Source organism: Melopsittacus undulatus, chromosome 7 (assembly GCF_012275295.1).
Source record: "Melopsittacus undulatus isolate bMelUnd1 chromosome 7, bMelUnd1.mat.Z, whole genome shotgun sequence".
NCBI lineage: Eukaryota > Metazoa > Chordata > Aves > Psittaciformes > Psittaculidae > Melopsittacus > Melopsittacus undulatus.
Window position 1 is genome coordinate 24,307,222 of NC_047533.1, and position 24,001 is coordinate 24,331,222.

General features: G+C 39.0%; 1 protein-coding gene across 2 annotated transcripts in view; it reads left to right on the forward strand.

Moving 5' to 3' along the window:
- The window catches only part of UBE2K (ubiquitin conjugating enzyme E2 K), a 44,306-nt gene extending 21,939 nt beyond the window's left edge, over positions 1 to 22,367 (forward strand). For both annotated transcript variants that reach the window (XM_031048898.2, XM_005149121.3), the window contains 4 exons: positions 2,310 to 2,392; positions 12,087 to 12,186; positions 15,635 to 15,763; positions 16,106 to 22,367. In XM_031048898.2, coding sequence (XP_030904758.1) covers positions 2,310 to 2,392; positions 12,087 to 12,186; positions 15,635 to 15,763; positions 16,106 to 16,180 — 387 coding nt within the window. In that variant the 3' untranslated portion in view covers positions 16,181 to 22,367. The remainder of the gene's footprint in view (positions 1 to 2,309; positions 2,393 to 12,086; positions 12,187 to 15,634; positions 15,764 to 16,105) is intronic.
- Positions 22,368 to 24,001: the final 1,634 nt, after the last annotated feature.

The window sequence follows — 24,001 nt, forward strand, 5'->3', positions numbered from 1 at the left end:
GATATGTAGTTCAACTAACAAGTTGGTTTTGAGTATTCTTATTTCTTAGCTTGTGTGTATAGTCTCTTTGTATTACCCATCTGTTTTTTTAATTCTCCTCTAGGTAGCCACTGGAGCTGCATATTTAGGTAGAAATAATTCAGGATGCATAACTGTATCCAGTCAGAAATGTGCTCTCGTTATTCGTTAAAGTACAAACTGGCAAATTCTGGGGAGGATCTTGTGCCTTGTTATCGATCCTCATGTAATTTTTTAGTTTTTGTATAGTTTTACTTGATGTAGAGAATATGGCTATCCCTCCTTCTTCCCCTCTCTCCCCTCATCGAAGAAATGTTGTAATAAATAATTGGTTCTTTTAATTTCTTGGGCTCCATAAGGTATATTTAGTAGAGTCTATCCATTTTCTAGTAATAATTAAATAGTGAGGTGTATGGTTGTGTGACTTGAAGACCCAATAGAGAAATATAGTGGTCTTACTGCAACTTTACTGAGGGAGTGCATAAAACATGCACATGGATGATAGAGATAAGTGTGGTAAAGTAACTCATATATTTTTGCAACTTCCTGCTCTTTCAACTTTACTATATCTTTCTAGTACTTTAAATTTGTGATTCCCCTTCCTTTCTAAATGGATCAATCTGAGTAAGTGTTCTCCCCAGCCATGTGCGACTGTAAGTGTGCATTTCTGTGCCCTGATTTAGTCCTTTTTTCAGTGGCTTCTGACATACCGGCAGATTCCTGAGTTGTCTGACTCAGCTTCTTGATTGGTTTTCTGTTTGCCTGAAGGGTGTCTTTGAATTAAGAATGTGTCCTAGATCTTGATAATTTTCACCCTGATGTGTAATACTGGGAGGGAACTGGGGAAAAGGAGGAAGGGAGAGGTGCCTGTAGCTCCTTGGCTTTTGTTCTTTGAATGATTTCCTTGAGGCTGGAGTGAAAGACACAGAAAATCTTAATGAAATGTGTGTTGCTTTCAGTTCTTTTCATCTGCATATGTTCTGTAGAGAGCTAAAATAAGGAGAGCTGAAATGGGTCGTAGACACTGAAAGATAGCTCTGTGTACCATGGTTTTAAATTGCTGCTTTAGGGCTTGCTGGCTTCCATTTCCAAAGTTTATAGGCAGCTGTTACAAGCTCAGTGCACTGTAGCATAGTAGTGCTTATTCTGGATTCTGTAGTCTTGAATGGGAGGCCTTTTTGCTTGGGTCTAGCCCTGCCTTTCATCTAAAAGATTTTTTTTTATCTCTTTCAGAATGTGCTTTGACAGCCATTGTTTGCAGTCATTCATTGTGAGAAATTAACTAATATTTACATGGCTTTTTACATTTTCAAAGTGATTTAGAGAGTTGAGCTACTGAATAAGTGGCTCAGCTGACATGAGCTCTTATTTTCTGTCCTGGAAAGCAAAACTGTTATGGTCTTACCTATTTATACACCATGATTGCACTGATATTTCTATAGTCCTGTATGTGTAGTCTTTTGCTGTAGTGTCTGAAAAACTCTTTGCACTGATTTGCTTGCAGGTCAAGGGCAAAAGTTGAAAGGTACATATAAAAAGAATTTGGGGTGAGGAGGTAGAGATGAGAAAGAGACAGGTCAGAGTCACTAGAAGATGGTTAAAGTACAACCTGAAATAAGTGGTTTGAAGAAAATGAAAGAGAAATTTCTAAAGGCATATATATAATCCTTTCAGAGGATTTTGGGTTTTGAGACTTTCAGAAGCAAATGTTGCTTTTAACTTTCTTAGCATCTTTAAAAAATAAAATGCCATAACCCAAACAAACAAATAGACCCCCAAACAAATAAAAACAACCCCACTCCAAACTGATTTTATTAGTTCTTTGTGAGCATGAATACCCTTTATTTTAGTGTAAAAACATGGACAGGATCAATGAATGCATGCTAGGACTTGATTCTGTCAACAGTTAAGAAAACTAATTGTAATCTAGTTAAGTTCTGGTTTCTTGAAAAGCTTTCTGTATATAGGTAATGAGACCGGATGGTTGTAGAAGTAGTACCACCCACCAAGGAATCGGGCTTTGTGTGGTGCAGGGATATGCACACACAACAGCATATGGGAAGGCAGTTAGGGATGAGTTTGGTGTTCTCAGTCGAGTTCTCTTTTTCAGTAATGCAGGGTTCTGTCTAACAAATGGCCTTGCAAACTTGAAACCTGAAATAAGTGGTATCACGTCTTCTGGTTTTAGCTTGATATTTCCTAAATTAGTATTTCTTTATAATATTATTTTAAATGTTTATTTAATATATGGCATTTAATAACTGGTTTTGTTTTTAAAAATTATCTTCTAGGTGCGGTTTATCACCAAAATATGGCATCCTAACATTAGCTCAGTCACTGGGGCCATTTGTTTGGATATTCTGAAAGATCAATGGTAAGATTCCATAAGGATTTAAATGTGCAGAGTCGGATACACTGGTGTCCTGGATAGGCAGCAACAGCTCATGTTGCTTTTCACTTTGCATTTGTAATTTGAGATGTCCTTAAAGCTTACAATATTTCAGTACAGTAGTGTAAGTTGAAAAGATGTGAATTAAAAGATTGGGTAGTAATTTGGAAAGCACCAAGTAGATACTATATGCATAGAGAGCTTTTCCAAAAAATTTTATACAAGGATTATGGTGAATGTTTCATTGCTTTGGGTGGGTTTGTAGGTCTTAAAATTTTTGGTTAGCATTTGTTAATGGAAAAGAACTATCTGTTGCCTCCTAAATTTTGTCCTTTCAGCCTCCCGAAGTGTATGCAGAAAAAAACCCCAAGTGCTTATCTTCACTCTTGACTTCTACTTCCAACTAAAAATTAGTTCTGATAGAGCTAAAACAATGTATGAATTAAGTCTGGGAGTATAAAAGGTAACAGGTCAACAACTGGAAAGGGAGAAGAAAAGACTGACTGTGCTCATCTGTCTCGTTGATAATATTGATGATTTGCACCTCTGTAAACTATTTGCTTTTTAGTTGCTGACTTTTAATTAATATTACTGAAAAAGTGTTAATGGCCCACATCTGTGGAATAGACCTGTAAGTGTTCAACCTGTAACAGCTGAACTCATTGTTCATTTGTTCTTCCAGTAATACATTTCATCTGGTTTGAATATTATATGCACCAGTTGTATGATAGACATGATACCTAACATGAATGGAATAAGCTTTGTTGTTTTCCTCCATGTCTGCCCTAAAAGAATAGGACTGTAATTTCTCAACAGATAATACTTAATCCATACAAGCTTCAAATGTTTGTAAAGTCAACAACTTCATCAAGACTGCTATTGGCCAAGCAGAAGTCAGTTGGGTTTGAAAGAGCAGAAAACTTGAGTTGAGGTCTTGCAGGTTACACATCTGGTATATGCATCTTCTACAGAATGAGAAGATTATACAAATCATGTGGCACAGGGTACTGTAAATTACTAAAATGAAATAATGATCATGTTGTCTTTAATTTCTGGAACTGCATATCTTTTCTTACAGTCTCAGAGCACTTGATATTTTTTGAGGTAGTGGAATCTTTCAACATATGTGCTGTGGTACATGGTATAATTTTCCTATCAGTAAAGCCACTGCCTGCACCTAGTTATTCATACCAACCTGCAATTATACTGGAGATTAATGACTCATTTGCTGTGCAAGTTACAGTTTCCTGAGAGATTAAACGAGATGGGCATGAATGAGCTGAGGGTAAATGGGCGTGAGGTTGTCTGGTTGGGTTGTGTGCTGGGATTTTTTAATTTTTATTGCATATGGGGAGGCAAAATCCTTTATTTCTAGAAGCAGAGGTAGTTAACATGGAACTGTCTCTCACTGTCATTAATACTCTCCTAGGAAGAATTTATCCAAAGTTTTTAAGCTCAGGGTTTGGTTTGGGTTTTTTTTCTGCCATCTTTTGGTACTCCTTTATGCATTGTCTATATGGTTTACTCATAGTATCAAGGTTTGTGACTTTTAGCACGCACCTCCAAGGCTAATCTTTCCATATTGAAGCCCCTAAACATCACGTTTCTCAAAACCAACATTTATCTAACATTTTTCCCTAGAAGTTTTGAAGAGGGGCAGTCTGTAGCAGAAGTCACGCTTATTTAGCTTATTTGTCAGATTCTGAATTAAAACTTAAGTAATGACTTTTTTAATTTCACATTTTCTCATTATCTTCATGTTACTTTAATACATTCCCTAATTAGTGTTTTCTGTGGAGAAGAATGGATTATCTTGCTTATGTAACAACGGAGACATTTTGGTTCCCAGCCCTGGAACAGGTCTTCTGTTGTCTCTTCAGAATTGCCAAACATTGTGACTTGAAACAGTCTCCTAAAATTCAGTCTTAAACCAAAACTGCTGCTTTAAGAGTGAAGCAGTTAATACCTTTAAGAGGTAAGTTTCTGGCCTTTTCAGTGGCTGATCAAGCTCAAAATACCAAAAGGCAACAAAGACCTAAAATCATGAGCTTCACCTGATTTTTTTTTTTTCTTGTCAAAACTATTGAGATTTGGAAAGGAAGAACGGGAGAGAGGGTTTGACTTGTGTTTTTGTAGTCTTTGAAAGCTAGGTCTTGCACAGAAAACTTAATCTGTGTTTCAGTTCTGCCTGATGGGTACAAGGGGAAGGGAAACTAAACCACAAAAGACATTAATCTTCTTTCACTGAGATGTAGACGAAATAGGAGTAATGGAGCAAGGACTTGCCTTCTGTATATTTGAACTGGCTAGCACAGGGAGCACCAATATTATGCCATGTGTGTATTTTTAAACTCTTCCTTTAAGCACTTTCTTCACTTGGAAGCACTAAGAAAAGAGTTTCACAGAACTTGGCAAAGAGAAGGCATATTTCTTAATTCTAAATGTATTATAGGAGGAGGCTTAATTCTGTAATTCTTATTGTAGTGATCACTTCATTTCCTAATGGTGCTCTTTCTAAGTTTTGTTTCTTAATCATGGAATGGTAAATGAAAATTTCTTGAGCATTGTTAAAGTGCTTGTCAAGGCCTCTGGTCCTTTGGAATAGAGGAAAATGGTGGCTACCTCCATCCTTTCTTGTTTGAAGGATTTCAGTATTGTAATAGAGAAGACTTTATTTTGAGTAGCTTCCTAAAACTTTCTAAGTGGTATAAATGGTTAGTATTGTTAAAATTAATTGCTCAATGTTCTTCAGTATATGCTGGTTTAGTTATTTGAACTGAGAAATGGCCGTGTCACCACTTTTAAGATTTCTGCATGTATAAGTAGAACAATGGTTTGAATAAAATGATAGATTAATTAGAAAGCAAACAAATTCAAGCAACATCTGCCTAACCTTGATGATTTCATATTTAATTGATTTCACAGGTATTCAAAGGTAAATGGGACAAACGAAATTCCAGAATACTCTTGATGGCTGTGTTCTAGAAAATATATTTAGTTCCGCAGTCTGTCTTGCCAAATCTGTTAGTAACAAGCTCTGTTTTTGAAGTGCCACTTCATTGACTTGTAATGCTCTTAACTGAATAATGCTGCTCTGTTACAGGGTTGAAATGTAAGTCTCAAATTCCAGTGCATAGCTGCGTTTTTCAGTGAGGTCAGTGGGAGCTGGAGGACAGAATTTGGGCCTATGGGACTTAGTAGGGTTTCTTAGAGTCAATAAACTGATAAAATACTCATTTATATAAGGTGAATACAAGGACTTTAATGTGTTTGTATAGTTAAAAGAAGTCCGTTTGCTACTCACCTATCCCATGATAATGATTTTCTGTTGAGCATAGTTGAGGTATTCTGCATGTTGGCAGGAGCTGTTATCAGTTTGTGAAGTATTGTCTTTAAATGATTTTTAATGAGTTTAATGAAATCCTTTCTCCACAATATATTCTTGATTGTGAAATTCTTTGCAGCTGTGGATTTTGATCATGTTTAGATTTGTAAATACCTGTTATGCCAGTTTCTTTGCAAAGCAGCTACCATTTGCTGGTAAAATTAAAATAGGTGTGTGATTTTGTAAAAGGAATACTGTTCTGGTCTGATGCAAGTTTTGTTATGTGGTTTCACCTATTGTGGCCTCCATTTATCTTCCAGGCTAGTATTCTACCTCAGTGTTTTATTCTCAAATATAAAATGTATCTAATACTGTTCATTGAAACATGATAGCTAAATTACTTGAAAGCCGCTCTTCGTAAATCCTTTGAGCAGTGATTATCAAGTGAATGTGTTGTGGCTGGCTGTATGGCTACAAAAACCTCTCGGCTGTTGTGGGTTTGACAGTTGAAATAAAAGTGAATAATCAGAATATTTCTTTTTCATAGTGGCTCTGCTGAAGTTTTAATAGATATATAGGCAACAGGCAGCTCATAGTAATCATTATCTTGGACTCATTTATATATTGTGACACCTAAAACTGCTGTGTTTTGTTCAGGGTATTTGAGGAGCATTGAGCCTCCTTACAGCTCTGAGTAAAGTGCAGAGAATATTAACATTGTTTGAGGGAACTGTTCAGCAAGCAGGCAGGCTTTTCCCCCTTGCATTATGTCAAAGCTATTCTATTATTCTCTTTTTTTTTCTTTCCCTAATGGGTGCCCAGTCTTGTATTTCTCCTGTAGTGACTATACAATGGGTTTCCACTCAAAGGCCTTATTCATTTCCTCCCTCCTTCCAGATTCCATAAGCCCCTGGTTCAAGTTCCCAGAGCTTTTTTCTTGGATTAACCAATTTAGTTATTTCACAAATGGAGTAAATATAGCAGATTGTTTAAAATAATAATGAAAATAAACCAGTAGCTATGCTTGGTTGACAGAGCAGGGCAGCAGTCTGCTGGCTGCAACTGTTCCTGTGTTCTGCTGGGTTACTTCTCAAAGTAACTGAGAGATTGTGTCCAGGGAGGAATGTACAGAGCATAAGTAAAAACTTCCTAAATGGAAAATTACTTACCCTTTAAAAATGAAGAAGAAAACCTGGTGGTGTTTCATAATCCTCTTAGGACTCTTTCAACTCATCGAAAGGTAAGATATTTCTTACCTTTCGCATGCTGTGCTTTACCACAGCTGGCTTGCTGTGCTTTTTAATATCACTGTATTCACCCAAACTAGAGTGCTCTTTTTTAATGGAAATGCCCCCAAGATATTACCTAAAAAAAAAAAGAAATTGTAAGTGAGCAAAATACATATGTTCTTGTAGGAACAGTGCTTCCCTGTAGTGAGCTCTGCATCTCACTGGTAGATGTTGCTGGCCTTTCCTCCCATTTTGGAGATGTCAAACTTGCAAGCCTGCACAGTAGCTAAGCACCATTTTGGGGTTGGAATAGAAGTCAAGGGTTATTGGAAACTTTAGGAGGAAGCAGGAATCAGTCATGTCATGGAACAAAGGCAATGTAATGTAACATGCAAGGCAAATAGGATGCCAGGATATAGGAAGTTCTGCCTGCAAGAGTCATGATGCAAGTTGCCTGTTTGTTTTTTTTTTACTGTTGGTTAGGCTTCCATTGTAGCAGTGTAACCACTTTGAGCATTGTATTCCAAGAAAGATGGGAACCATAGGAAAAAATCCATAATAATAAAAAAAAGCAAATATGATCTAAGCAAATATGACCTATAATGAAAGATTGGAAAGCTGTTTTAGCATATAGAATACCAAGAATACCAATGGTGAAGCAGTAAAATAGATTTTCCAAGGAACTTGTGAGGCTCCAGTTAAGAACAAATTAGACAGAAGTCTGTCAGGAATTATACAAGACCTTGCCTTTGGGACAGAGGAGAGAAAAAACCTAAGATCCAAGTCTGCAGCTAACTTGAGTTAGCCAAGGGAATTGCTTGAACTCCACAAGATGTTGCTCATAAACCCACACCCGGAAGTAAACTTCAAATGTAAGAAGAGCTGGAAATCTTTCTGCTTTTTTCAGGTTTCTGTTCTGGAAAAATGAACCCTTGACAAGCACTGGAAAATGTAGAAGACCTCTATCTTTCCACTGGAAGTTTGTTTTAAGGAAAATGCAACTTTCTTTGCAGCACATTCTTCGCTAGCTTGTGGGGATGCTGTGTGACGTGTGTTTGGTTTCCTGGTTTTGTGCCACTGTTGGCATAGATTTTCCTCCAGAACTGTTGATGAGAATTGATTGTGCTGTTTGCTGATGAGGAACAGGTCCTACCATATGAGTGTCTGTAAATGTAGTTCTGGACAGTCATCCCCATTCACTTTATTCTGTCACAGGAAGGTAATGGGAAGGAAGAAGAGCTTCTTAAGGTACTTGGGAAGTGAGAATCTGTTTTTAGATACCCCTCCAGTTTCTTCTGAGAATTTTAATTTATGTCTGAAAAATTAAGACAAAGGCCCATAGAAAAGAACAAGCCTTTCTTTCTTACTTTGATCAGGAAAGCTAATTGATGTTCTGAATGTAGGAAATGTTACATGAGTATACAACAATTACACAAAATACATTGGATTTTCTTTATCATTAATCACGAACTTTAATTTCTTCTTTTTAATGCAGACAGCAACTGAAGCAGTAACTGGTTTTCTGTAAAAAACAGGTTTTCTTTTAAGGAAACTTCTTTACATGTTTATGTCTAATGAAGACTTGCATATGTGTGAGATCTGAAAGTCGTTTTGAGACACGAGACTTGGAAATAAGTTGTAAGCTACAGTTTTTGAACCTTTTTTTCATATGTAGCTAAACTAGCCTTGTCTGTAAAGTTATTACTTCAGAGTCTTGAGTTCTCTGAGTGTGTATCCATCTGTATATCCAAATGGATGAGGTGTTTATTTTTATTACTTACTTTGAAATTGGAATGTCAGAACAGAAGTTCAAGTCTCAGTATGCTTTATATAAAAATCTACAAACATAACAAATGAGGAAAGACTGAAGGGGCCTAGCAGTCTTAAAAGCCAGAGAAAGTGGGCACAGGCATGGCAGAACAGAGATGCCCTTGTTCTGGGCATCCATGGCACCTCTGGTCCTTAGTAATGCTTCCTGCTCACCAAGGTATACTTTCCACTCCTAGAAGGTACGGTGTGAATAGAAGTAAATTGCATGTAAAAGTGGCACAACTGGCTGTGACCCCTTTTGTGTCTTCTCTACTTGAAATAATGGCAATATTTTCAGGTGTCTCTAAAATAGAAGGATTTCTGTAAAGGCAAATGCAGAACAGCTTTTATTTGATGAAAGTAACTTTAGTATCAGTTAAAGTTGATATATACTTCATGTTAAGTCTGTCTTTTTTTTTTAACTGCAGTAGATAGTGTAATTAAAATCTTTAACTGAGAAAAAAAGACTTAGGTTTTATAGTGTGTGAATGTGGTAGTTCCTGAAAGTCACTGCATAAAAATAAAAACAGTTGCATCCCTTCAAGCATAGTAAGGTCTGAAAGACGCAGCATTCAGTAACATCTGAATACTGGATTAGTCAACCTGTTGCATTACATTGATTTATTTCTAGCAGATAGCACTGTGAATGAAGTAATCAATGTGTACATTGAATACATTAATTTCAAGAGTATAAACAAGTAGACATCATGAAGAACAGGAAATTATAACAGTAAAATAGCATAGGTAAAGCAAAAACATTTCTGTGCTCTTTCACTGAGGTTTTCGGGGACGTGTTTCCAACTCAACCAAGATGCTTTGTACTGTTGAGTTTGCTATGTTAGCTGGGCTCTTGTAATGCTACCGAGGACATGTTTCAGTAACCAGGGGTTCTTTATCAGATTAAATATAATCTTACTAGTTAATCCCCAGCTTTGTAATTTAAAGAAACGTTCTTTGGCCTGGAAGAAGCATTCAGCTTGGAACCTGGAGTACTTAAATTTAACTGGAAGAGAGTCTGAAATTCTGGGAAGAAAATTAAAGTTTAGTTACTAAAGAGTAGCATTGGAAAAAGATAATGATATGTTGTTAGGCGGTTGTGATTTATCAGAATCCGGATCTAAAAGCACGAAGGTTTTTTTAAGATTTAAGTCTGCAAAGTTCAGCTTGAGGGACTTCAAGCTGATGCAGCAGTTGGAATGAGACAATATGTGCTAATTAAAATCTCCATCACTTGGGATGTTTCTCACTTGTGTTCTCATGTAGAACACTGTACTGTGAAAGTTCAGTGATGATTATCAAGCTTAAATAAGAGTTTCTAGGAAAAATCTTCTAGAATTAGAAACAATAAGGGAAGAATGCTGTATTTGAATTGCTCGTGACATAGCAGGAGAGCTGTAAATGTAAGCAACAAAGATGAACAAAGAGGGCTGGAGCACCTCTCTAAAAACACACTGAGAGAGTTGGGATTGTTTAGTTTGGAGAAGAGAAGGCTTAGGGGAGATCATAGAGCAGCTTCCAGTACCTGAAGAGGGCCTACAAGAAATCTGGAGAGAGACTTTTTACAGGGATATGGAACTGTGGGACATGTGGTAGTAGCTTTAAACCGAAAGAGGGTAGGTGTAGATGAGATACTAGGAAAAAATTGTTTACTGTGAGGGTGGTGAGGCACTGGAACAGGGTGCCCAGAGAACCTGTGGGTGCCCCATCCCTGGCAGTGTTAAAGGCCAGTTTGAACAGGGCTTTAAGCAACCTGGTCTAGTGGAAGGTGTCCCTGCCCATTGTAGAGGGGTGGGAACTATATGATCATGAAAAGTCCCTTCCAGCTCGACCCATTCTATTATTCTGTTATCTAGGAATATAATATTTGGTTGTCACAAATGTACATCAAGCATTTTACCAGCATCTGTTCTCTGTTTATTGGTGTACTCTGCTGGATTACCTCAATACTGGTGCCTAAGTAGTGGAAAATACATACATTTCTGAAGTCTGACACTGGAAATAGATTAGCAAACTGTTCCCTAAGTATCTGGACTGTCAGGTCAGACTCTTCTAACAGACTATCTGTGTTTATTTTCAGTCTTTTGAAAAGAATAAACTATTTTCTGTTGATTGAAAATGGAGCAGTTTGTAAGGAATTGGATGCCTGTGTTTCACAACTTGCCTCTGACATTTCACTCAAATCCAAGATGGCACATTTTCCCCCACTTACCTTTCTACTAGTTCTTATGGAGAGTAAGCAGTTTTGTGTATTGGTTTGAGCATCTGTCTTCACCACAGCAATTAAGAGCCTGCTTAACACTTCAAATCAGCTGAAATGCTAAACTTCCACGTGTTTTGTGGGGTACTTTGGCCTCCAGTATATGCCATGGTGAAATGGTAGATCAGAGATGGTATGCATGATCAAAACTTAACGGCATATTTAAAAAGTTACAACTTTCCAAATTTACAATGTGTAACCATTTCATACTTTTCTGAGTGTTTATTGATTTTTATGAACATACTTGGTTTTTCCTTACTAAATTATTGAGGTCTCTTTCTAACTATGCTTTGAGATCAAGATTAATTATGAGAACTTAGAACCATAGAAGCTCTGATTCTAGATCTGTGCTACCTTTGACAGTGTTCTTTAACAGGGGAAAGAGTGACTTTACAGCACCATCATGACTACAGAATGTTCCGCGGCTTCTGACAAGTCATGTCAGGTTGAAATGAGGGGAAGCTGAGATTAGTATTTTCAGTTACGTATTCTGTAATACCCAGACCTTTTTATTAGTATAGTATTAATTCACTGAATTGTTCACATTTTATTGCAAAATGTCATATTAAAACTGGTGCAATGCTAAAGATACCTAACGTATGAAATTCCTAATCTGTTACAAGTATTTAAAATACAGATCACTAGTTCTCTATATGCTGGTTTGCTATGCAGAGTGCCAGCAGAGGGAGCACACAGGGACTACTAGCTCCGTACCTAGACCTTACACAGGGTGCTGTTACTGGTAGTAATGAAGGATGACACAGACTTCAAAGTGGCATTTTATTTTTCAAATGAATTGGGCATGGCCAAATCTGCAGGTCAAGGACTTTATTTTCCAAAAGCTTAAGAAAGCAATATTAAAAAGAAAGTCCACATTTAAAACCCTGCTGAAATATATAGAATGGTATTCTAATAACTATAAGCTGCAACAGTTTAAAATTACGATTCTTTGACATCATATGTGTACATGGCCTCATATCTCCTATGATACTAGCACAGCAGCAAAGGTGAGTACAAGCATGGGATTTGATAAAGTCATTTTCAAATGCTTAATTTTAGGGCAGCAGCAATGACTCTAAGAACGGTGTTGTTATCGCTGCAAGCATTGTTGGCAGCTGCAGAACCAGATGATCCACAAGATGCAGTAGTGGCAAACCAGGTAAGATACTCAGTTGACTGTGAATTTGTAACACTTGTGTAACCTTTGCTAACCCAGATTAGGTCCCAGACCTTAGGGGAGATGAAGATTTTTAAAGATTTTGTGAAAAGTTGCCTTACAGTAAGTGTGAGTTAATTTAGCTTGTCAGGAATGTCAGAAGATAACAGCATAGTAAAAATGACTTTCAGTATAACCTGACTTTTAAAATCTAAGGCTTCTAGTATAAGAAAACCAATTTATGTTGGTGTAGACTTTTAACTTGACAGGATTCCTTGAACATAGCTGGGTATGTAGCTTCTCTTCCTATGAATATTGTTGAGCATTTTATTTAATGACAGTTTTATGAATAGTGACTCCAGATGAATTACTGTTGCATTTAATCCTGAGGAGTGATTTATCTGAATGAAGCATTCTGTGTATTTTTGCCTTTGTAAGTTCTTGGAATAACTGTTTGTCACTGGTTGAATTTGTATTAGTAGAATTCTGTAACCGACAGGGTTTGTTACTTTTCAGACAGTAGCAATAACTTATAAATACCAATAAAATATCAGTTGGATCCAATGCCATACCAGGAATGATGTATTTCTATTTGCAGTGTTGTTGAAAGATGGGAACAGTCATTCCATAACTTAATAGTCTGACGGTTTTCAACAAAGTCCCAAGTGTGTGTGTTGTTTTTCCTTTCTACTCTGGGGAAGAAGAGAGAGAAAGCTTGGCTTCCCCAGCAACTGGTAGTAGGGTGTATTTCAGTAACAAAAGAACAAAGCAGTTACAAGGTTCATCCAGCATCAGTCTCATCTGTATCTGCTGTAAGTCAGGACCTTCCAAGGTAGGGAGACAAAGTGTGCACTCCTTCCCTCTCAGATCTGTGTAGGATGATAAATTAGTACGTTATCAGACAGGATTTGGAGGGAAACTTGAAGATCAGAGGTTGCCCTTTGCACCACTGGGTGGGGAAGAGTTGTTTGCTACTACTGTACTCAGTAGTGCAGAAGGCTTGCTTGTGGGATTCTGCAGTACTTCTAAGGCTGCTCTGAACAAATGTCCCTGAACAGTTCTGTCAGACTGAATTCTTCTACACAGGGAGGATTGTTGCAGAGGCCGTTGAGGCCACCAGGCATGTCCCTGCACTGTTTGTTCTTGCTAGATGCATGCCCATGCTGTCAGCCTGTCTTTATTAAATAAATCCACTTTATCTTTTACTCAAAGAACAAGAATAGTGTTTCCTATTCTGGCCCAGTGGTAGAATTTTGTCTGGGAATCATAACAGTCTTGTAGAAGCTTTTGGGCTGGAGTGTTTTCTCAGGCAGAAAATTTCATGAAGCTTCCTAGATTCAGAAGAGCAATTTTCCAAGCTGCCTTTCAGGTGCTTGTGGGGATGTGTCCAGTAGGACTGTAACCTGGCTGATGTGGGGAGGATTCAGTTTCTCCTGTTCCCTGCAGTTACCCGCATGGAAACTCTACTGGGGCTTGGCCTTGAGTTACAAGCATATCTGTGTAAATAAAGAGTGATTATAACATCTTTGAGAGATTTGGTGGTAAACACCCAGTTCCTTCATGTGTTTTATTTGGTGCTGGGGTCTTCTTTATTTGGGGTTTTCATTGGTTGGGGTTTTTTTCTCCAAAACCAGAAATTCACAAGATTATTCTTGTTATCCTCCACAACCATTTTTCATTATGTTTATTTATTAAACTGTGTGTTAGACTGCGAGGCTGTCCAGCTAAATGGCAGTGTTCTGCAAGGTCTTGAGCTGAATCCCAGGGAGAACGCCTGTTGGAATAACAGCACTATTTTCAGGCACCAGCTATCTGTTGTCAGAACTACTTCAACTGGTTGCTGTTTTTTTAAGTACAGCAGCATTGCCTCAGATTCCTGACATAGAGGCATCAGTAAGAGGTGCCTTTAGGCTTTTCTCAATTCAGTGAGAAGCTAGAGTATTTACAGATACCTAAGTAAAGGAAGTTTATTTATAGGACACTGAAAGCTGGTTCTGAATAAAATGCAGTTATGCAGTTATGACTAATCCTTCGCACCTCAGTTAGTTGCTTTCTAGGCTTGGCAGTGTTCTCAAATACATATAAAAAAATAATTGAGGGAAGATCTCTTAAGAGCTGAACATAGTACTTGAGGATGCTACTAATGCATAACTTAATCTTTCCTCTTTTCTACTCATTACACCCAAAGACATGTATTACAGACCACTGTACTTACAACACAGTGAGTTATTTCCAACAGTACATTGTCTCACATGTTTGTTTTAATGCTAATAGCCAGGTAGTAAATATACAAATTACCTCATGTGGAGCAGAATGAGTGGGAGGTGGACAAAGCACACAAAGCAGTGTAGTTGATGTGTGTGCTTAGGAGAGATAAAGTTAAAAAGTACAGCAGTAAAAGTATAGTATTCACTTTGACTTGCAGCTTTATAGATTAAATGGTTGTTTTCATGTATGAATGAAATGCTTAGAATGATAATCAGCCACATTTCTGTCTTTAAAATGCATCTATATATTTAAATAATGTAATTCTTACTACCTTGGTTTATTATTTAGAGCTAGAATTTCTTATTTCTCCAGAGATGGGAATGCCTAATTTTTAATGAATAAAGGAAAGAGGTTTGGGGTTTTTTTAATACAAAAACCCCTTGAACTTGATATTACATGCAGAAGTTGCTAAAATAGAAAACACATTGCTTTTCTGAGTACAGTTTATGACAGATGACCCACTTTTTTGGCTTTCAAGTTCTGAAAATGTGTGATAAAGTTCATTCTGTTGTTTATTAGAAAACTTGTGATGAGATTTGTTGTAAAATAGATTTATATCCCCTGCATGATGTTTATTACCAGTAATTAATAGCTTACATGAAAAGAGTTACAGCTTCCTGGCTTTCTTGCACATGCTCACTTGTTTTTCAGCCCTTCTTTTGCCACATAGAATATATTTACTTTCAGGAGGAGGCCTGGTAGTAAAATGTCAGCCCTGATGGAAAAGCAGCAGACCTACTTGCAGTGTATAAAACCAGGCGTATTTGAAGTGATTACAGAAATACTTTAGAGTAGTATGCATATGTATATTCAGGAGATATTAACATACAGATAATTTTTGCTCTACCACACTGAATATAAATTTTCAGTAGCTGTGCTAAACATAACTACTTTTCATCAGTGCAGTTGAGAGCAGTATGTGCTTATACATATAGAACACCCATAGTGTGTAATTTAACCTAAAGTCAAATGCATTAAATGAAGTGCTTGCCTAGGTTTACTCTATGTGTAAACCTCACCTCCAAATTTCATCTCTGAACTAGCAGTATGATCAGTATGAAGCACTGCTGATGATGTTGTAGAAAGAACGATAGATTGGATTCTGCCATATCATCTTGCTTTTTGGTTGGATTGCTGAGTTGATTTAACTTTCCCCTTCTCCTCCCTTCTCTCTTTTGTGTAGTACAAACAAAATCCAGAAATGTTTAAACAGACAGCTCGACTTTGGGCACATGTGTATGCTGGAGCACCAGTTTCTAGTCCAGAATACACCAAAAAAATAGAAAACCTTTGTGCTATGGGCTTTGATAGGGTAAGTATATATAACTTACATATTTTTCAGCAGGGCAGAGCAATTACATGTGTTTAAATACAGGGAGTCATTAGTATACTGAAGTAGTCTTGCCATATCCATGACCCTTTGTAGGTCTAATAATTGCTTTGCTAATTATTTGTAAGAATCAGAATTTTAAAATACAACATTATTAATAATCTTGTGAGCTACACCTGCCTTTCAAAGCAGTTTTCCCATAAACTATTAGGATGTAATGAATGGTAAACTAATGTGTTCTGATTAATCTGTGAACTTTTCCACTTCTCAGAGCTGCAGGTTCACACACTGAAAATATTGCCTTTTTTTTCTTTCTCATTGCAGAATGCAGTAATAGTGGCCTTGTCTTCAAAATCATGGGATGTAGAGACTGCAACAGAATTACTCCTGAGTAACTGAGCCATGTAGAGAGCTGCTTCAATAGTCCAGCTTGCCCCTTCTGGAGGAGCATCACCATCTGTTATTTTTAGGATTCTATATAGATTCTCTTTTAAAACTGGCACTCTTACCTGATGATGCTATCTAGGCACTATTGGAGACTGAAAAAACCGCTCTGTAAATAAAGCTAATTAAACGTCTGTGTAAATTTAAAAAGGGGAAATACTTTAATTTTTTTTCTTACTAAATATTGTAAAAATTCTTTGAGCTCAGCTAAGATAATGGGAAAAAAACCCATGCCTACTTTAGTGTTTAGCAGTGTGATGAAGACTAGCAGGAACTTGCTTCAGGATTTCGATTTAGTAATTCAGAAAGCAACATTTTTGAGTGTTAGTCATCAAAATTGTTGGTGCCACTCATCACAGCTATCTTACTGTTTTTAACATGGATCCTATGTGCCTGTGGATTGACCTATATTTGCATGCTTGTACTTAATAGACATATTAGGTAGGGTTGCTGAAGAGAGCACCATTGAAATACTTGATTGTTCTTGTAACTATTTTTTTCCTGAAAGACTTTGAAGACTTACCCAAAGTTCCAAATGGTGACCTATTCAGAACTGGTTTCTTTCTAGCTGATTAATTGGGAAACCCGATTCTCCTCTCCCTTCCCTTACATCATACAGCTGAAAATCCTCACTAGATCATCTTTCATCATCTCTGGTTATTATGTGTGCCATTTACGGTAGTCTAGGCTCCCATTTATAAACATATTTTGAATTATCAGTAATGATTTTTATCCATCATGTTTTCCACACGCTCTCATAAGGAGTATGCCTCAATATAGCACAAAAAGATGGAGCTGGTTTTCTTTCTTTTTTTTTGGTTTTTTTTTCTGCAATAGATGTAAAATGTTCTTCAGTACATTCTGGATAAAATTATTTCAGTGGGTCTGAAGGAGGAAAACTCTGGTTCTCTAGTGTACCAAGAATTAAAGAATACTTTCTTTGAGTACTTGACATGATGCAATCAGCTGTTTTGTGCAGCAGTTTTCTAGCTTTATTTTGGGCTTCAATTTAAGGATTGCTTACCAGGTACTTTAAAATTCATCATTGCTTGCGTTTTTCTCGACTTGACACACGGAGGCTGTGTTGGTGTTTTTCTGTACATACTTCAAATGCACATAGAAGTAGAAGTGTGTTCTTGGTTTAGCTTTCTTTTGGATTGATGTTTCTGATAAATGAGAACTGAAGTCTTACCTTGGCTTGTACATACAGTCAGTCTTTTTATTCGTATTAAAATGACATTTCATCCTGAGTGCAAAAGCTTGAAAATTATTAGTTTTGCAACTTCAAACACTAGTACATTTATTTAAAGAGAGCTGTAATGTCTCTGTGAATGTGATGCTAAGTTTTAAGAGTGTATCTGACAAGGAAGTTCAGAGACTAGAGAGTGGGGCTTGTGGGTGATGGAGTACTGTATAAGTCATCTTTTCCACACTTGTTTTTTTTTTCTCCTAAACTGTGGATTAATGGGGTGGGGAAATACATGTCTGGGGGGTTTCTGGAGCTATGAAGTACAAGTTGAAATAGTTTAATGCTTCATAGACACTCTGTTTATAAGTCATACTAGAAGAAATAGGAACATTATTGTACCTGTTAAATATCTAGAGCATAGTGGCAGGGGAACAGAACCAGAAAATAGAGATGTAGCTAGTTCAGGGATGTTCCCTGTACTGCTCTGTCCAATGTGTCCAAACCTAAAATATATCAGGGCACAGACAGTAAATACTTTGAACTCATATCAGTGCAATACTAAATGCATTTGCTTAGTCTTTATACATATTACTTTTTAAGATGTAGTCAGTGATCAGTTTTCTTGAGTTAGTGTAAATCATTTGCAATGATGCCAAAGGAAGTGAGTTGTTTTCGTCTTATATTTATTTATTTTTTTAACAAGAACTGCTACTGTTCAGCTGGTTTGGTAGGTGAAAACCAGGGACAGTAGGAAACTGGCAGAATGCCACTTGTGTTAATCTCAAGTTGCTGTCTTTTCTGTTATACAGGCTAAGAACTTCTTGATTACATCAACACCATTTTTTTTACCCTAGTGGTAATTGTAAATTGCTGACTACTTTCCCTTGTTCTTCACTGCTGTTTATCAAAAGAAAAAACTTGGAAGTCATTCTTGGGGACATAAAACTTATAAATTCTGAATGTGTCTTTTGATAAGATTAGTCTCCGAAGGACAGTGGGTTTTTCCAACAGTATGTAAAGGGATAATGGAAGCCAGGGGAAGGGGTGGGGGAGAGGAAATGGTTCTTGGGTGAGCACGGTCACCTCAGAAATAATGCTGTTAGGTTTTACTTCTGTCATGAAGTTACCTCATTTTCTTTTCTATTGCAAAACACTCATCTTTCCTTTCTCTTATGGATAGATGTTGGCTACTGGGTTTTGCCCTCCATCCTTGCACTTGGTAGCAAAGATACTTTAATGCTAGCTCAGGTGCTGGCAGAAGGGAAGCTTCTCCAGAAGTGAGTAGGGAAGGCAACATGACCCAGCATTAAGGAGACATCTGCAGTCTGAAGTCCCTCTGAATTTGACATTCAAGTCCTTTATAAGGAATGTTTTTGTATTCTTGGTAACTATCAGTCAGAATTGAATATAGAGATAATGCTTGAGGTTAGTTTAACTGCAGCTGGGGCTGAGCCCTGGGAATTTTGCTGTTAATGTTCAGTTATCATTATGTGTTTGTACATACAAAATGGTAGTTCTGTTTTCTGTACAAGTGAACTATATTCAGGGCCCTGTGCTCTCTCAGATGTGGAGGTGCCACGGAGTGCACTCCAGCTGTGGACTTGGGCTGCATATTTACTGCTTTCTTATAACAAGAACGTAACATGTGGGTGCAGTTGATTTCAGAGTATGAATGAATCCTGCATTGTCTTCCTTTATCATGCAAGAAATGGCTTAAAACTAATTTGGAAGTCTCAATGGCCCCATTTTTCTAAACAAGGTATTGGCAGTGACACTGATTGCCAGAGCATCAGTTGGATTTCATTGCTGAACTTTCTAACATGCATCCAAGAAAGTTGTTTTGTTTTGTTGGTGGGGAACAAGAAACTCATATCTTGTCCTGTTCCTCAGAGTGGAGTACAGCTTTGTTCAAAGGCAGAGAAATGCCCTCTCCTCTTGCCAAAAGCCTCATCATCCTGAGAGTGCCAAAAGCCCTGACTGAATCCCACCCCCAGCTGTCGATTCACGGCTCCCTCATGTTGCTGCTGTGAACAAGCTGTGTTCTCAGTGTGACAAATGGGTACGTTTTGGAGACACAAACTTAGGAACATATCCTTCTGAAAGCTGTGGCACATATACTGTTCATTCTGCATATCCCAAACTTTTAACTCTTGTTTTTGTCATAGTCTCGCCATAGTGTACATGGGGCCTTGACTATAATTGGTTTGGTGTTATTTATCTGAGCAATTGGATACTAATGGTGTAGGAGTATGTCTTGGGTTTTTTAATTATCATTGTTCTTAACTGTTTTCCAAGTGAATTAGTGTTGGAACACTGACAAGGAATAGAGAATCTGTTTTGTTGTCTGAAAGGAGGAGTTAAATAGCCAGACAGAAGCTCTACCTTGTAATGTCAAATCTGTGTTTTATGCGGTGGGTAACAGAAACATTTTAACTATGCAAATTGAAGCTTAGCAGCTGTGAATCAAAATAGGCACTCTGGAGCATATGGATTGCTTATTTAATAGGGAAGGGGTCTCGGACGGGGGGATCAACACACAGTTTCCAGTAGGAGTTCTTATTTATTGCATTGGTCCTGTACTGTGAAGGTGGAGTGTTCCGTTTTCAGTGCAAAGGGAAAGCTCGTGGTGTGCATGTTCCTCACTTCCTTCCTGAAGACCAACACAAGCCAGTTTGGCCTTGGAGGCTTGCCCAGAGATGTTAAATACTTTAGTGGTGAAAGATAGTTTAACATCAGTTCTGCTGATGAGCAGATGCAATGAGAAGATGAGGTGTCAGCTCCTGCTGTGTTGTGTTGATGAAGAGCACCTCAGTGAGTGTGGCTGCTGGGTTGGGGTTGGGTTCCTGTCTTTGATGGGCAGTCAGCCCAACAACAGGTAGCAAAAGCGAGTTTCCTCATGGACTCTGTTGCATTACAGAGCTAAAGTGTAAAAGTAAAGATGCTCCTTGGGTGCCTAAAGCTTTTCCTGGGAAGACCATACAGCTGGTTTTGCTGTTCCTGTCCTCATTTTCCAGGCACAGCTTTCCCATATGGCTAGACAAAGGGGCAGTTGCTTCTTTCTTAACAGTTTCCTGATCTATTCCAAACCCATCATTAAGTCATGGAGCTTGCTCTTCCCGTTTGTGATGTCAAGCAGACTCATCACTAGACTTACTTACAAGGCCAACCTTCCTGGTCGCAGTTTGCTTCTTGCTTGGGTGTTCCAGCTCCAGTGCTCTGTGGGTAGCAACTTCAGATTTGTTCTCACTGGGCAAACTCTTGCAAATAATTTGCACTGCATTGTACTGTGATGTGATGTTCCTTCTCTGCTGTTACCTGCTTTGTAGGCATCCAAATAGCTAGCTGGTCGATTACAGTGCTGAGCCATCCATCAATAATGTGAGATAAGATAATGACAGATGAGGAAATGTACTGTGAAAATGCTGTACTTGTCCGTTTTACGGCAGCTGCTGGTGCTCTGTTGTGGTGTCTGAAGGAGGCTGCCATCATACAAACGCTGATGTCAACTGCTGAAGCGCCCTGCTTTCACTTACCTCTTTCATCGCACCTCTGACTTTTCTAATTGAAAATATGAAATAAGACCAGTACAGCCCATGGCAGGAGGTTGGTTCCCGAGGCTCAGACTTCCTGTACAGGCGGAGCGGGTGGGCTGGAATGCAGCGTCAGTGGGATTTGTCTTGAGAATAAAAGCTACACCAACACTTTTGTACACTAATGGTTTTTTCAATAAACACACATTTTAAAAGATGTTGATTTCCACTGGGAATGCTTCACAATAAATGCATGTTTCCCTGAAAACAGCTTTCATTTGGTTACTATAATTCCAGTTGTTCTGAGGTTACAGGGTCTACTGCCTCCATGTCTGTGATGAGAGAGAAAGGGGTGATTGTTTTTGTGATGCATATGAAAAAGTTGTGGAGATGATGATGTAAATATAAGGTGTGTAATGATGTGCGTTACTTCAACTTGACTGCCTCATGTGATAGCCTAAGAAATACATGTACAGATGAAGCACCTCTGCCTCCTTTCAAAAGCTGTTTCTGAGGAGATAGCTCAGAGGAGAGTTTTCTTTGGATTTTCCAGCACTGCTCATGTTCATCTCATCTTTGTGCATTTTAAACTATGGACTTCATCTAAACTACAGCGCTTGCATGCGGGGGTGACAGCACTGTCTCCCAGCTGTAGTAGAACCTGGTAGGGATGATGACTGTGGATGTATTTGCCACCAGTACATACTATCCACTGCTTCTGGCATTTGTCAGCATTTGTTAAATGGAGTAAAGTAGTTTGAAAGACGGAGTCTGCGCAGCTGAAGCCATGAGCTGGGAGTAACACCGGCTGTAGTGCGTTGTTACAGGGCTGTGCCCCATCTTCAGGTGTGTGTGGCTCTGGGTGGGTTCTGCAGGTGCCTGGGCAGGTTCTACCAGCTGGGACAGTGCTGCCCAATTTATGGTGTTAAACAGTGGTGTGAGGCAGTTGTTGTTTGTTTCTTTACACTTGCTGCCATCAGGAGCTATGTTGTATTGTGGTGCCTTGTTCATTAAGAGGGAGGGGGAGCACTCCCCAGCCCCTCGGCTGGGGCTACCCATTAATTGAGAAAAACATTGCTTCAATCCATATCCCTTGTTGTTGTAATTAGACACTGCTGTGACATGAGTAACTGAGCTGCTTTATACTGAAACACACCATCGTCCAACAGCCTTGTCATCTCTTTCAGTACCCCAGCACTGGAAGCGAGTTCAGAGTTGCCATGGACTGACAGTGCTTTCCTAGCTCAACTGCTCCTGTACTTAATTATCTGTTTCAGTAGCTGGCATGGACACGTTTAGCTCTCGGGCAGGTAACTCTGACACTGCCAATGCAGCATATCCAGGATTTTAAATTGTTTTAAGGTCAAGTCTGGATCTGGAGCACCCGTGTCTGGTATAATGTCAAATAAATTACATTGCTTCACTTAGTGGCTGCTTTGTGTTGAAATACATGAAGTCTTTAGGTGGGTTTGTGACAGCCTGGTGTAAAACAAAGGGTAATTGCCTGGGATGGGGAGGGAAAAACTAGTCTGGTGTTGTTAGGGAGAAGGTGGGAGAGAAACTGTTTAGTGCTGATGGTACCTGAGATACCAGACCCTTGAGTAACCCAAGTCCACAAGTCCGCAGCCCTGTGCATTCAGAGCAGGCAGGACAGGGACTGGCTTCACTGCCCTGATCTCTTCCCTTCCTCACCCTTCCAAAGTTACTCTTCTCACAGCTGGTGGATTGCTCTCAAGGCTCCTGCTGGTCCTGTTGGAGAGATCGGGGAAGTTCCACACAGCCAAGCCCCATTTATCTGTTGTGGGCAAAGGCTGGGTCCCCATCCTAAACACCTACTGTGTGCCTGGGTGCACAGCGTGTATGAGGCTTCCTTGATGCAGGAACCCTCCCTGGTTACAGATGAGCCAAGTAGGCTTCAAGGTGGGTTTTGGTTCAGTAAGCTGACAGAGCGGGCTGGTCCTGTCATCTCTACACATGTGAACTTCCCTGAACACAAAGCTTGAAGAACACCAGACCTGGAGCGGGTCCTGGTGCTCCTGGAAGTGGTGACCAACACGTCTTCAGATTGCTGTGGGAAGCTGTCGGATGTGAGGTGTACAGAAGGTGGCTTAAAGGAGCTGAAACTGTCAGTTCAAGTGGAATTAAAACACCTTACGCTGACAGCTTTTGCTGTTCAAGAGGAATTGTGTGTACAAAATACCTAGAGGTGAATGACCCACTGAGATGGGGCAGGGATGTTCTTCCTCTTTTGCCTGGCGGCACAACCCCCACTGCAACATCTGCCATGTTCAACTCCTTCAGTGGTCTGAACCACATCAAAAACGCCAGGAGTAAACTGCTCTAGGCCATACTTGTCACAACAGAGAGCTGTTTGGAAGTAGACATAGAATAGTTAGGGTTCGAAAGGACCTTAAGATCATCTAGTTCTAACCCCCCTGCCATGGGCAGGGACACCTCACACTAAACCATATCACCCAAGGCTTCATCCAGTCTGGCCTTGAACACTGCCAGGGATGGAGCATTCACAACCTCCCTGGGCAACCCATTCCAGTGCCTCACCACCCTAACAGGAAAGAATTTCTTCCTTATATCCAATCTAAACCTCTGCTGTTTAAGTTTCAACCCATTACCCCTTGTCATATCACTACAGTCCCTAATGAATAGTCCCTCACCAGCATCCCTGGCTGGCTGTCACCAAGCACCTTGTTGTTTTTCATGTGCCTTAGCATGCCTTCCAGGATAATCTGCTGCAAGGTTTTACCAGGCACAGCAAAGCAGCGAATAGACACAAAAGGGCCACATCCTTTGCATAGATGTGAAATGACAAAGCCCTCTTGATAGCAAAGAGGTTGAAGAGGACATTTTGGTTAAAAGGTATGATATTTTGGAAAGGAAACAGCTCAGAGATGCTGAGTCAAATGAAATTCCAGTATCAGCGTGGCCAACTGCTTTGAGCAGCTTCCAAAGCCACCCTCAGGAGAAATGAAGAACACCGTACCAGAGCTGTTATGGGATTTCAAGGCTGACCAAATAAATACACTTGAGCTCTTGAGATCT